The sequence below is a fragment of the Rhipicephalus sanguineus genome, chromosome 4 (assembly GCF_013339695.2).
Source record: "Rhipicephalus sanguineus isolate Rsan-2018 chromosome 4, BIME_Rsan_1.4, whole genome shotgun sequence".
NCBI classification, from domain to species: Eukaryota; Metazoa; Arthropoda; class Arachnida; order Ixodida; family Ixodidae; genus Rhipicephalus; species Rhipicephalus sanguineus.
In genome coordinates, this window is record NC_051179.1 from 34,086,985 (window position 1) to 34,100,326 (window position 13,342).

General features: G+C 42.5%; 1 protein-coding gene across 2 annotated transcripts in view; it reads right to left on the reverse strand.

Moving 5' to 3' along the window:
- LOC119389743 (procollagen-lysine,2-oxoglutarate 5-dioxygenase) overlaps positions 1-13,342 on the reverse strand; it is a 143,535-nt gene continuing 130,193 nt past the window's right edge. For both annotated transcript variants that reach the window (XM_037657123.2, XM_037657122.2), the window contains 6 exons: positions 9,667-9,780; positions 8,379-8,447; positions 7,715-7,819; positions 7,037-7,183; positions 4,582-4,710; positions 1-3,032 (listed from right to left, as the gene is read on the reverse strand). In XM_037657123.2, the coding sequence (XP_037513051.1) occupies positions 2,877-3,032; positions 4,582-4,710; positions 7,037-7,183; positions 7,715-7,819; positions 8,379-8,447; positions 9,667-9,780 (720 nt within the window). In that variant the 3' untranslated portion in view covers positions 1-2,876. The remainder of the gene's footprint in view (positions 3,033-4,581; positions 4,711-7,036; positions 7,184-7,714; positions 7,820-8,378; positions 8,448-9,666; positions 9,781-13,342) is intronic.

The window sequence follows — 13,342 nt, forward strand, 5'->3', positions numbered from 1 at the left end:
ACCATGACAAGGCAAAAACACATTCTGAGAAACTGTTTATTTATTTGTACAAAATATTTTTTCAAGCAGTTTTTCAACCACAGCTGTGTTCAAGTATTGGCCACAAATTAAGTCCGAAGAACCATTCTCAGCAGTAGGGAAAGCTGCACCACTGTAAACCCATCAATGTACTATGCAGGCCCTACGATGGTGGCGGATGTGACGTCAGGCTTACATAGGCCCACTCAGTGGTGCTTGGGATGAGAGCTAAACAGTGATTGCAAATGAGTATTGGCACCTACAATAAACCATTAGAAGAGAAAGAGCAAGCAGCAACAACGAACACCAACCTAAAACATTGGTGCAACAAAAAAGCGAAGCACTTGTGACACCGGATACGTGCGACTTTCATGAACTCATTCCTCTACAATGCATTCAATTATGAAATCACTTGTTGGAAAACCAAGTCACAGACATGCATGATAACTGGTAAAGTAACATATACATGGCAGATGCAGCAGAGTTTACTGCGAAGCTTTTGGTTGGTTCCAGGGTATATGAAAAAGGTAAGTGTCCTCCAACCAAGAGCAATGTGGGTTCTACATTAAACTAGCCCTGAATGTTTCTGCGCAGTTAGTTTTAATTTTCCTCTTTGAGAACATTCTCAAGCGCTGATTATAAGACTAGACTACAAGAAAAATAACAAAAAAAGCAGCCCCACAAGCAGCGACCGGAAGCTTCAGCAGGTTAAGAGCATAAAACAAAATTGCGATCTATAAATAGTCAAAAAATGTAAATAAGAAACCTAGTGGTCAGGACAGTTTGGCACTTGTAATACATGCGTAGTTGGCGAGCTCATAGCTGCCAGCTAGCACACAGCTAGCGTGTGCACATGGAGAGAATGGCAGACCATGAAAACTTATGGGGCACATCATTTGCATAAATGTAAAGTTTCCTAGCAAACTCACCACTCAACTTTGTCTGTCCACGACACATTTTGAGTCGAAAGCAAGTGCATTGGCTACAATGTCTTTTTCTCTCGACTCATGTCCTCTAAACTACTGTACTTGAAGGCGTCAGTCAAGGAAACAACACTATTGCAAGAAGATACATGCTTCACACTAGTTTCGTGCACATAAACAATTTGCAGTATCCTTTCCAACAGATCCAAATTCAGCACACGGCATTAGGCAAATGTGCAAAGGTTTTATAAAGTGACAAAATACACCAAATAGAGACAACTGCATATACCAACACATTGTTTTGGCTGACATCAGTGAGTGTGCTACAATATGCTAATATAAAAAAATGCTTCATCTTTTTTACTCACATTTTTATGCTGAAAAATGTAACGAATCTGCACATATTTCCAACACATAATGATTATGGCTCGTGTTTGAGTAAGTTGTCAAATAAAAGCAAAAAAGGCAGCAACATGAATTAAAAAAAAAACATTGTAGGAAGTTATGCTGACAAAGTCCTGTGTCCAGAAACAAGAATCTATAGGTGACTGCTTTGTCATTACATTTATCATTATTTGTTGCAATTCAGTATAAAGTATTGCATGTCAGGTGGCAATGAATATGCCAGGCTCATCTCAAAATGACGATAATTTTGCTGCAAAAATAATTAGGCACCATAAACACATACCAAACATTGTCCTTATAAAAGCCACCACATTCAGATCAGTCACACTCTCCAAGAGAAAAACTACTGCTGCTAAAATAAAGGTGATCTAGAAATACACAGTGACAATTGAACAAATCTAGCCTGCACAACGAAACAGAATTTGTTCAAGACAGAACTTTAAATAATGAATAGCCATTGCCTTCACGTACTGATTGTGCTATGATACAGCATATAAAGTAAAAATTTGACTAGATGCATAAATGGCAGTAGCTTGAATTAAATTGAGAGATAAGTTCTTCATAGAAGTAGGAATAATATGGTAAGAGATGGCACGATACAAAGACAAACAAATTGCTGTGAAGCCATGACAAACATCCCACTATACGCTAGTGACCGAGAGAGTGTAAACGACAGAGCACTAAATAAAAAATGATGGTTGCTACTCTAACAAGTGCAGACATTAGTGTACTTAGGCTTGTCATCATCAACTATTTGCTATTCCACACAATAAAGCTAGGATAGCCACTACATGCAATAACTGCAATTGTATAAAGACTGCAGGTCACTTCAATAGGTTGGCTTATAGTAATTAATCATAAGAAAAAGAAAGCCATTGCTCAGAGCAAGAATCTTGTGACATAAAAAACATGACATGAGCAAAATATAGGAATTACAAGTACACAGCACACCAAAGCATAGTAAATCATGTAAACCTTGCACATTCATTTTGAATTCTTGAGAAAGTAGAAGCATAAATGACAGTAGCAATGGGAAACAGTCATAACATCTCCGAGTCGCATGATGACACCATACAGCTTTTCGTGAGACTATTAAAGGCACGTGTAAAAAAATACCGTTCTCCTATATTGTCACACACACCACATGCTTTCACTCTAAAGTCCTCTTACACCTTTCCGTACCTCTTCAGACATGCTACGAATAGTGACATCTGAGAAATTTTAAAATACCAGCCCCATTTGCAAGAGGACCTCTAGCCACTGTTCATACACTGAACTGAAAGATCCAGGGACGCTTCCCAAAAACAGTTTCACTGGTAGCAATTCACAGGAAATCGTTGAACCATCGGCAGACTTCATGAACTTTTCCTAGAGTATCATGTGTTGCAACCCTCACAAAGATTCAAGCACAACATTTCTTCAATTTAGATGACTCGTAGAACAGGAGAAGAATAAGAACTTCAAGCTTCCATATGAAATAGTTTGCTGCACATAGTCACACCAGTGCAAATGGAAACAAAAGCAGCAACCTTAAGGGTCCACAAAAGAGACCATAATGTAGCGTGTCCCTTTTGTAACCGCAAGGCCTTCGTGATAATGTGTCAGACGTCCAGGGTGCATCAAGGTCCAGCCACGTTTGAGGTCTACGACACTGCAGTTGTACCTTAGAAAGTGGCAGCCACCACCCTGGAATAAGACAGGGGTACATATGCATCTCAGTTTACATGAAATTTTGCTTTGTTGAGAATGTTGGTTATACAATGTAAGTGATGAAGCACCAGTCTGTGATTGTTTTACGGTAAGAACTTTTAAAGTGGTTCGGAAAAAGTGGAGAGGGAGACTGAAGAAAAGGAAATGGCAGAGGGATTAACCAGAATGTCTTGCTATCTCACACTGGGGAAGGTGAGAATAAAAGTAGAAAGTAGGAAGAGATCGAGAGGGAACACATGCACCCTTTTACAGCTGGTTGCTATGCTTACAGACAATCAAAACTCAAGATCATGTACAGCAAGGTGAGCACCAATCCAAGCTACACCCACGTGTGCTGATCTGTTGTGTTTAAAAATGTAGCAGTGCCTACTTTACACACAGCTGTGATAACTTACGAGGTCAGCATTCGAAAATAGTTTGCAGACATTTAAAAATAGCAGAGATAGAGGCAAATGAAATGTGAAGACATAGTGCGAGGAGACACGATACCTCCCTACAGCAGAGGTTTTCGCCTGAAATAGCAGTGCCCATATGTGGTAACACTCTCTTGCCTTATCACATATGCTGAAGACCCAGAATGTTCATGTCATGTTTGCTGCCATATTTTTGTTATTTTTTCGTTCTCTACATTTTACTGCCAACATAAATTATTCTTCGTGGCAATTTTTTGCCCATGTTTTGTAGGAGCCCCTCAGTAGTTCCCGTTGATGCTGGCAATCTTCGAGCTGCAATGAACCTGGAGCGATGCTGTGATGTTATCACTGCTGGTGAGGACAGCAGTAATACCATGAAGGGCACACAGGCATTCATATGTATTTGTAGCAGTTTTTGAAGCTTTAATTATGCAGTATTTCGGTGAAATAACTGGGACCATATGATCATATGATTGTATCCATTGGTTTGACAAGTGTAACCTAGTGAAAAGCCTTCAACACGTTTACACTGCCTTCACAAAGACTATAAGCATCAAAGAGATGGCATGGAAATAACGATTGTTATGGACATATGGAAAACTTCAGAGAAGAATGCAAACAAAACAGACACCCGTGAAGCATGGAGGCATGAACTGATGAACGGATGTTGATTAAGAAATGCCGCCGCAGTCAACTTTTCTACAAAAATTGTCAGTGACATTTCACCACTAAAATAATAATGGAGGAATGTGATTATGAGCTGCATGCTCAAATTTGCAAATAAGTTCTCACAAAACTCATTTTTTCCAACATGAAATAGCAAGTGTTTCAAAAAGGTTAAATACAGCTGTCCAGTGTGGTTGCAATATCAGAAAACAAAAGTATCCCACAAAGTGCAGAGGTAGTTACTCTGATGTAGAGTTTTAAAACAAACGTTTGGTAAACTTTTGGTTATACAGAGTGCATGTTCAGGTGTGCTGCTAGCTGAAACACTGTATAATGCCAGAATTAGCATAACTGCAAACGAGGTTATATTAGATGTGGACTACATGAAGAGGGTGCAACAATAGCCTGACCTTCCGAAAGCAAGCATATCGCATTAATTCACTTACCTCATAGTCTATATGTGGTCTGTTAAGGGCGATATTGATAGTGTATGTCGATGAGTCATGGTGTGGACGTAGGAAGTACTGCTCCTCCGGATGATAACGAACAACAAAGTTCATAATAGCTTTTGGAGGCTGAAAAGCAGAACATGGTGCCTGAGTGCCAGAAGCAAACACAAAGGACAAAGTTCATGCGACCCAGATAGCGCATCAAAGCCCTCTGGCGAGTTTGGTTGACAAAGAAGCCCATCACAGATATGAAGGTGTTGGCAGTTCCAACCTGCACATGGCACGGCCATAAACAGAGAAATGTTTTGACTACCTACGTTATAACCAAGAAACAAGCTTTTACAAATAATAAACGCAGGCTCTATGCCCTTAAAACATGCATATAAAGATAACGCCTTCTCTTAGGCGTGACTGGATTGTAATAGGCATCACAAGTTGTTCACGAACTAAGACCGGTTTTGAATATTAAATGTGTGCAAAAAATTATTTTAGAATGAAAGCCGACGAAGCGTTCATGTGTGATGTCTGATAGACAATGCCCATACTATGCAAACCATCAGTTCACAGGGCTCTGCTGGATCTAGCAGGGGATGCTTAGTAAATACGTTCAATACATTTGTTTTCATGCTATCAGCGTGCATATTTAGCAAAACTTTCCTACTTTCAAGTAACATATGAAATGTAGCAAGTACATGAAACAAAAATTGCAAGAATGGTTGGGAAACTGTAAATGAAGGAACCTTATATCTAATGAATTGAAATCATAAATGTGCTAGTAAGGATACACACACTTAATAGCGTACAAATAAGCATCCTTGTAAAAGTTATAATAACAGCAAACAAGCCAACCTGCGAGCTTTAACTTGCATGGACACAACACCGAAAAGTGAGAACAGGTGACAGACTGCATTTTTTAAAAATCTTGGCCTGAGCACAGCTTTTGAAGGGTTTATACACAATTTATTAAGGACAATATATCTGCAGATGCAGCACAAAAGCAGCAGCAAATTTAAAGCACATAAGCTTCAAGCACATCATTTTTTTAGATCACATAATTTTGTTTAGCAGCAGTGCTACTCGCGATTCAGCGTAATGATGAAGCTTATAAGCATTACAACGATGACTTCTTACAGCATAAGGAAAAATCTCAAGTAGGCTATAAGATCATGCATCAAACTTTTTCATTTTAGATACTCTTGATAGATGCAGTTTAAAGTACCACAATATCTGCTTTTATTCGGAGTTATATATTGATAAACTCTGTGCTACAATTCTTTTTAATATTGCCATTTGAAGCAATCTTCCTCAAAATCTTGCAGTCATAAATTAAAATTCTTCCAATAATTCCAGAACATAATTTCCCCTATCAAATGCAATCAAAATTTCATTCGCATCGCTGTAGTTGTTCTCAAAAAGTACCTCTGCGTTTATATGTATTTGACAGGTTAATTAGAGTTGAACCCAAGCAAAGGCTTCCTCTTAAAGGGGTCATGAACCACTTTTCCAAGTAATGATCTAATGGCCTCAGTATCGGAGTGTACTGCCTCCCGAATCGATTGCCGCAAAAATTTCTCGAATCCGTCAAGAATCAGCGGAGTTACGGGGGTTTGGCGCACGCTCCCAGCGCTTTCTCTCTTTTCTCGTGCCGGCGAGCGCACTGGAAGCTAGACAGGGAGGGATGGCATGGGGGAAAGAAGTTACGCCAGCGCGCGTCATGAAACGCGATCGCTCTCCCGCTGTGATTCGCTTGCGCGAGTGCGGCTACCGTGTAGTGAGGAGTGCGGCGCCGGCAAGTGGCGGCACCCCACGGCGAGAAGCGCACCTGATCCGAACGCCGCTCTCGATTTACGTCGGCTATCGGCCAATAAGCATGCTATGTCTCTTGCGACGTACAGCGGACAGACGCCCCGCCCACCGACGAGAGTGAGAACCGGCCTCTGTTTGAAAAGAGGGTGCCTGGGGAAACGGCAACTTCGCGCTCCGCTTGTGGCCATTACGCGGCGCGCACGACTGTAATATTTGGCAGAGCAGTTCATAGCCGTGTCAGCTTTCCGCAGGATGTGTTTTTTCAATCAGCCCAAGGGGTGCTTCATGACCCCTTTAAGACTTTACTCTGAAAGGTGCAGGTTTCCAGCTACTGACTGTTCCTATGCATACATGCATAAATAAATGTAAACTGATATAACGAACGCTCTTTCCAGCAGCAGCACTTATTCATGTAACATATAGGAAAACTACTTTTCTGCAGGAGAAGTTGTAATTACAGAATGTGCAAAATATGTCTGCCTCTTTTTCAGCATTTAAGACTCATTTATGGAGCCTTCTTATAACCCTACACAAAGTGCGTGTGGCAGAATTACAAATTACAAATTTATATGGCCTATGGTAACAAGCAGTAACGTTTTCTGTACATCGTGTAGATCATGAACGTTTAAAGTGACCAGCTACTCACATCATGGAAGTATCCCAAGAAAACTTTTTCTTGCACAGGTCTGATGTATTCTCTGAGAAAATAGAGCCAGTGCTGTTCCAAGCCAACTTGGTTCATGTGGATGTCCCTAGTTGGTACGTTCTCGTAACCCCCAGCAAGTCGTTCATCCTGGGAAAATGTTCCAGCAGAAGACATAATGAGAGGCTCGTACACGAAATTCGAACAAAAAATATGTTTGGGAATATTACAAATTTGGTACAACCCTTTCATCTAGTACGGAATTTAAGGGTGGTGCATTTCGTGCATCTTCGCGTGCATTTACTATTTCAACTGTATTTCATTCCTCTTAAGTTTGCTGGTAATAGAAAATACTGCAATTTTTGCAACTCACCCCTATTACAGTGTTATGCATTTGAATGTACACTCATTGTCCTACCCATTAAAATGAAGAATCATTAAACCAGTGACTTTTTTGTTCTCACTTTTTACTTGTTATGTGTAATGACCTTGCACAAAAATTATTTCATACTTAATTCAATTTAAATTTCCAATATGTTCCCAACTTTGTTTGTGTGTTATTTTTGTATGTTGTTTTCCTTATGAAACAGCCAGAACAGCTTTCCAGAACTCAAGGGGGAAGATAAAGAAATGCAGATGAATATTTTTGAGGTATTAAAAAGTGTTACAGAAAATTCTTACTTCATTTGTGCCACTGGACCACTTTCCGAAATTTTCCATTATCTGAATAAGATGTTCGCAGAAGGTCTCGCTGACAACTGGGAACCAGTACACATCTGGACAAGGCTGAAATGTAGGGAAATGTTGCCAGAACAAGCATACTGTGCAACTAAAGAGAACAGTCACTACAAAAGAAAGAAAGATCAAAATTCCACTGCAAAATCTTCATAACTGCACAACGGGCTTCATTTTATGACAGCATTCTTGCTATGCTAGCTATATGAATGAAATAAACGCTCTGATATCCTGCCATGTTGTGCACATTCTTATATCTGCCTTTTTTAATATTTTCACTATAACAAATTCTGAACAACAACACCCCTACTCTTCCCATATTCTCATTATACAAGGACTACATCCTACAGGTTGATGTACTTGTCTGCCATTTAAGTCTTTAAGCTAGGAAAAGTGTGTACTGAATTTTCATTTCGACCTCAATCACTCATCACTAACACAATATTCAACATCTCTGCACTAGTGCACCTGACAATCGTTACTGCATTTGTACATTTGTTTGTGTTTGACTAATCCTTTCTGCAATGATGTTGGAGCCTTGAAGATATGAGAAATAAATCAGACAAACAAAAATAAATAACAAATGGTAACAGGTGTTTTTGAACCTCACCATATCAACCTTGTAGCTGGGATCAAGAACTTTGGTGTAATTTTCATGAAGGTAACGTCGTTCCCAGTCCTGGAAAGGGAAGAGACATGTGTGCACTCAACAAGAAGTTATGTAAATATTGGTGATGTGAATGGCAAACAGCACAACACATTAAAAAATATAGGCTCTGAAAATGAATCAATTGTTTATAATCTAATTGGTATGCTCTGTAGTTTTGAGGCAACCAAAACATTATAGTAGGTGTCACATGCATCACATTACCTACTATGCAAAAACATGGAACAATTGGCTGATTGTCAGTTGCAGCATTAAATCAAGGAAAGCAATACTTATGAACTTGATGCTCGATTTTGCACGTCGATCGTAAACGCCAGTTTTCTCGTAACAGTTCCTCTGTGCAGTTAATTGATTGCCACTGAACATTTTAAAGGGGTCATGAACTACTTTTTGCCGCAAACATTTCTCGAATCCGTCAAGAACGAACGGAGTTACGGGGGTTTGGCGCACGCTTTCAGCGCTTGCTCTCTTTTCTTGTCCCAACGAGCGCACTGGAAGTTACACAGAGAAGGATGGCACAGGGGAAAGAAGTTACGTCAGCGCGCGTCAAGAAACGCGATTGCTCTCCCGCTGTGATTCGCGTGCGCGAGTGTGGCTACCGTGTAAAGTTAGCAGACTGAGGAGTGCGGCGCCGACAAGTGCCGGCACCCCGTGGCAAGAAGCGCATCTGATCTGAACGCCGCTCTCGATTTATGTCGGCTATCGGCCAATGAGGATGCTATGTCTTTTGCGACACGGAGAAGCAGATACGCGACGTCAACCGGCCGGCGCTCTGCCCACCGACGAGCGTAAGAACCGACCTCTGTTTGAAAAGAGAGCGCCTGAGGAAACAAGCGACTTCGCGCTCCGCTTGCAGTTTTTACGGGGCATGCACGACTGCAATATTTGGCTGAGCAGTTCACAGCCGTGTCAGCTTTCCGCAGGATGTGTTTTTTCAACAAGCTCAAGGGGTGCTTCATGACCCCTTAGAAAAATGCTTAACATTTACAGCAGCATGTGACTATGACATACACTAGTTGCAATGTAACAGTAATTTCAGTAATTAAGAAGCCTCAAAATGAGAGTATCAAAAGAAATAATACAAAAATAATTTGCCATAATTGAAGTAATCATCACAATTTCAAGAAAAATACTGTATGAGCGGTTCTGAACTTGCAGTACTGCTCATAATTGACGCTGCAGCTTACATTATGCCCACACAAGAACTGACTCTAAAAACGTAGTAACGTACCTTTTGATTGCTGTAGATTTCATAGAAGTCTGGATTTTTGTGCCTGATGTCAAATGTCTCGGCGTTTATGAGGTGACCGTAGTTATCCATGTTTGTCAGGAACATAAATATACCCTAAAATAGAAAAAAAAATATGTTCCAATAATTCACCGGGTGAAGAATGTCTACGATAAACACATGTACAGCAGACACAGCGTGTTAAATTCAGTTTTTACAACACAAGGACGCCCCTGATTTCCAGGGGGGGGGGGGGGGAATAAAAGACGGACAGCTCGCATTCAGCAAGTGGGTTCATCCGCACAACACAGCTGCCTCGCAGAAAAGCTCGCTTGCCGTTTCTCCACTTCGGCAATCGAAAGTAGCTCCTCTGTCCAGTTTCATTTCCCTTCATGTCATAATTATCACACTTCAATCCAAAACTACAAATAACGCCACCATGATTTCCTTGGCTTCGTAAACTGTCGCCTTCGTATTTTCGTGCCTAACAAAAAAAAAAAAAGGACCCGCCACCTATCTTTCATCTCTGGTTCACAAGCATTCTAGAAGGCGCTTCAGGTTGAATGTCTAAAAATTATTTTAAACTACACGACTCAAACTCGGGGAAGCACGAGTTACATGTTAAAGGGGTACTGACACAAAAATGTTGATGTGTGTTTTTTTTGTTTTTTTTCCTTTTTTTTGCAGCGATATGTCGCCGCAGGCCTGTTAGTCATTGTTACAAGAAGGATCCAGAGATGGCGCAACCATCGCGTGCAATGTCTTACGCAAGCCGCACGCTCCTTCGAAATTCTCCGCTTCCCCCTCCTGTGTTTATTTCCTCCTCCTCCTCCTCCTCCTCTATGAACTCCGGGCTCACGAAGTATCAAGTTTCGTCTGGCCCTCCGGATCGGGCTCCCCCGCCTCTGAACACTCCACTCTACATTCCTACCTCCATGTAGCCACACCTATTCTCGTACCCCAACGCTTATTAAACTCAGTTAATCCCCGTTAACAAAAGCCCAGTGTTTTATCGGCCACTGAAATAAGTCATAACAAAACAGTCGTAACACGGCACATCGCTTGATGTGGCGCGCGACAGATAATTAATTACAGTCTGTTTATTACCGACCAGTCTCAGTTTCGGTTTGCAAGAGCTCCGAGAACGACAAGCCGCCGTGTACAACCGACGCCATTTAGCGTATGAAACGGCACACAGAACTGTGACGCACTTCCGCAATGCCTGCACAGTCAGCTCGCGTTCTTTCGCATGCGGAATGTGCTGCGGGATATCGTTGCCGTCGTCATCGTCATCTGGTGGAAACGAGTTTCTTGAGGCTGCCACACGTTCACCGCGGGCACGAACTCGCGACCAGCCGCCGAATAGGAGCCTGCTAGCGCAAGCGCGGTAAAAGTGCAATGGCGACTATGACGTCATGATTTAGCTGGGCATCTCGGAGCTCGTCCGCAATGGTGCCGTCGCGGAAGTTTGGGGTCACCTTCAGGTGATTTTGTATTATGTTAATGTCGCGAGGTGCAGCGTATAGCGCTGGATCGGGCATACGAACTTCAAAATTCATATAAATTACTTTCCAAGCTGTATTCGCTGTGCAGATTTGGTAAATGATGTAAGCATGTTCACGAGAATTGATCCCACAGGCTATCTCAGAAATTTTTTTGTCAGTATCCCTTTAATAGTTTGATTGCGTCCAGTGCTGTCACAGGCTCAGCACGTAAAGATGGCTGCTCGGCTATCAGTTCTTTCTCTTTTTTTTTTCCAGCTGGCCCAAGACAATCTACCCTACATAAAACAATGGGGAGAGTTATGGTACGCTCAACTGGTCGCTTTCAAGCACTCTAGGGCGCTCTTGTAGCACGCTTTACACTCTGCAGGCAGAAATAAAGCGCTCGAAACGCATTCGTGTAGTTCATGCAGGGTGCCGCGCTCTAAGAGCACTCTTCGGTGCTTTCATCTTCGAGACTGAAGCGCAACCGAGATCCAACAAAACAAATATAGCGAGTGTCCTCCGACTACTCCTGAGGCAGCTGAACATTCGTCTCCAACAGGCCTTCACTGATTTCAATCTCGAGAGCGCTCCCCGGGAATGCATGCAGAATCGTTGCGCGGCAGCAACCAGTCGAATGTAACATAAAAATACACTAGACGTTTAAGCGGTCATCAAGAGACGCTGTGAAAGCCTATGCCATCAAGTGGACGCGGTGAGCGAATTTCAAAATGGCGTCGTCCCCAGTTGAAAAGGAGAGCAGATAACGTCCCCCCAGTACTCGCCACCGTGGTCTAGTGGCCATGGTGCTCGACTGCTGACCCGGAGGTCACGGGATCAAATCCTGACAACGGCGGCCGCATTTTCGATGGAGGCAAAAATGCTCGAGGCCCGTGTATTTAGATTTAGGTGCACGTTAAAGAACCCCAGGCGGTCGAAATTTCCGGAGCCCTACACTACGGACTTAAACCCCAACAATTATTATTAACACCTATAGCGCACAGAAGGGACAGGAACACAAAGATACAACGTGGACGCAGCGCTGCGTCCACGTTGTATCCTTGTGTTCCTGTCCCTTCTGTGCGCTATAGATGTTAAGATAGATCACCAACATGTCCAAGCTCACGTTCTTTCAAATTATTATTAGAGTGCCCCCCCCCCCCCACAATGCGAGGAACCATTGTGCAGTAAGGATGTCGTCCAGCCGTGTGCAACACGGCTATTTTTCATCGCAACAGATTTAGATTTTGCGGCAGCAAGACACTGGCGTGACGATGGAAACTTCAGTCACTACGAGACTTGATTTCACGTGGCACAGTGACGACAGATCCTCCAGTACAAATTTCGGCTGTCGCGCGACAGGAGTGCTTTCGAAATTGCGACAAAAAGGAATGTCGTTGTTAGGTCAAAAATATGTTCAACTCTGTTTCAAGAACAGGATTGGTTCTTGCGTTCCATATGGCACTTTAATCTAAGAGCTCCGGAAACTGACATGATTTGAATTCCACAAGCACTGTCTACTAACGCTAACTTAATACTTTGCTTCAGCGACTCTTTTAGACGTACCACAGCGGTAACGGTTAAACGTGTCTCTTGTCCTCTCTATAAACGCATGACAAGATTCTTTTAACCTGGGAGGCTTTGTAGAAGCTGGCAAAGATTAAGCGAAACTTCGACACAGCACAGAGACCAGAGTTCAGCACGCCTGAGCGCCCCTAGCCATCTGCAAGTGCTGCAGTGCACACGATCCCAATGTAAACGCAAGCAGTTTCGTATTCCCCGCTCTTCTAGATGCGAAGCATCTTATGGCGGAGTTCAAACCGGTGGTGTGCGGCGTGACCACCCTTACTGCGCAAGCGCAAACCCTCTCCACACACCTCATCTCCACTCCCTTTCCCCCTCTGCCATCCCCCTTCCTTTCTCCACTTCCCCCTCTCCGCTGCCCCTCTGAAACGCGGGCTCGACATGCCGAAACGCTGCTTCGCATCGCCTCATGGTCCCCTTTAGCGGGAGATGGCGTGATTTTTTCTATTTTCAATCTCGCCGAAGAGAAGCTTCCCGAAGAAACAGTGATCTCAGAGAAACACGTCGTAAGTTGTCTTTTACTACAATTAAACTCACTACTATTAAACAACTTTCACTACAACTAAACCCGAGAACTTCAAGCGTCGTACTCGCTTATGACGTATAGGCTG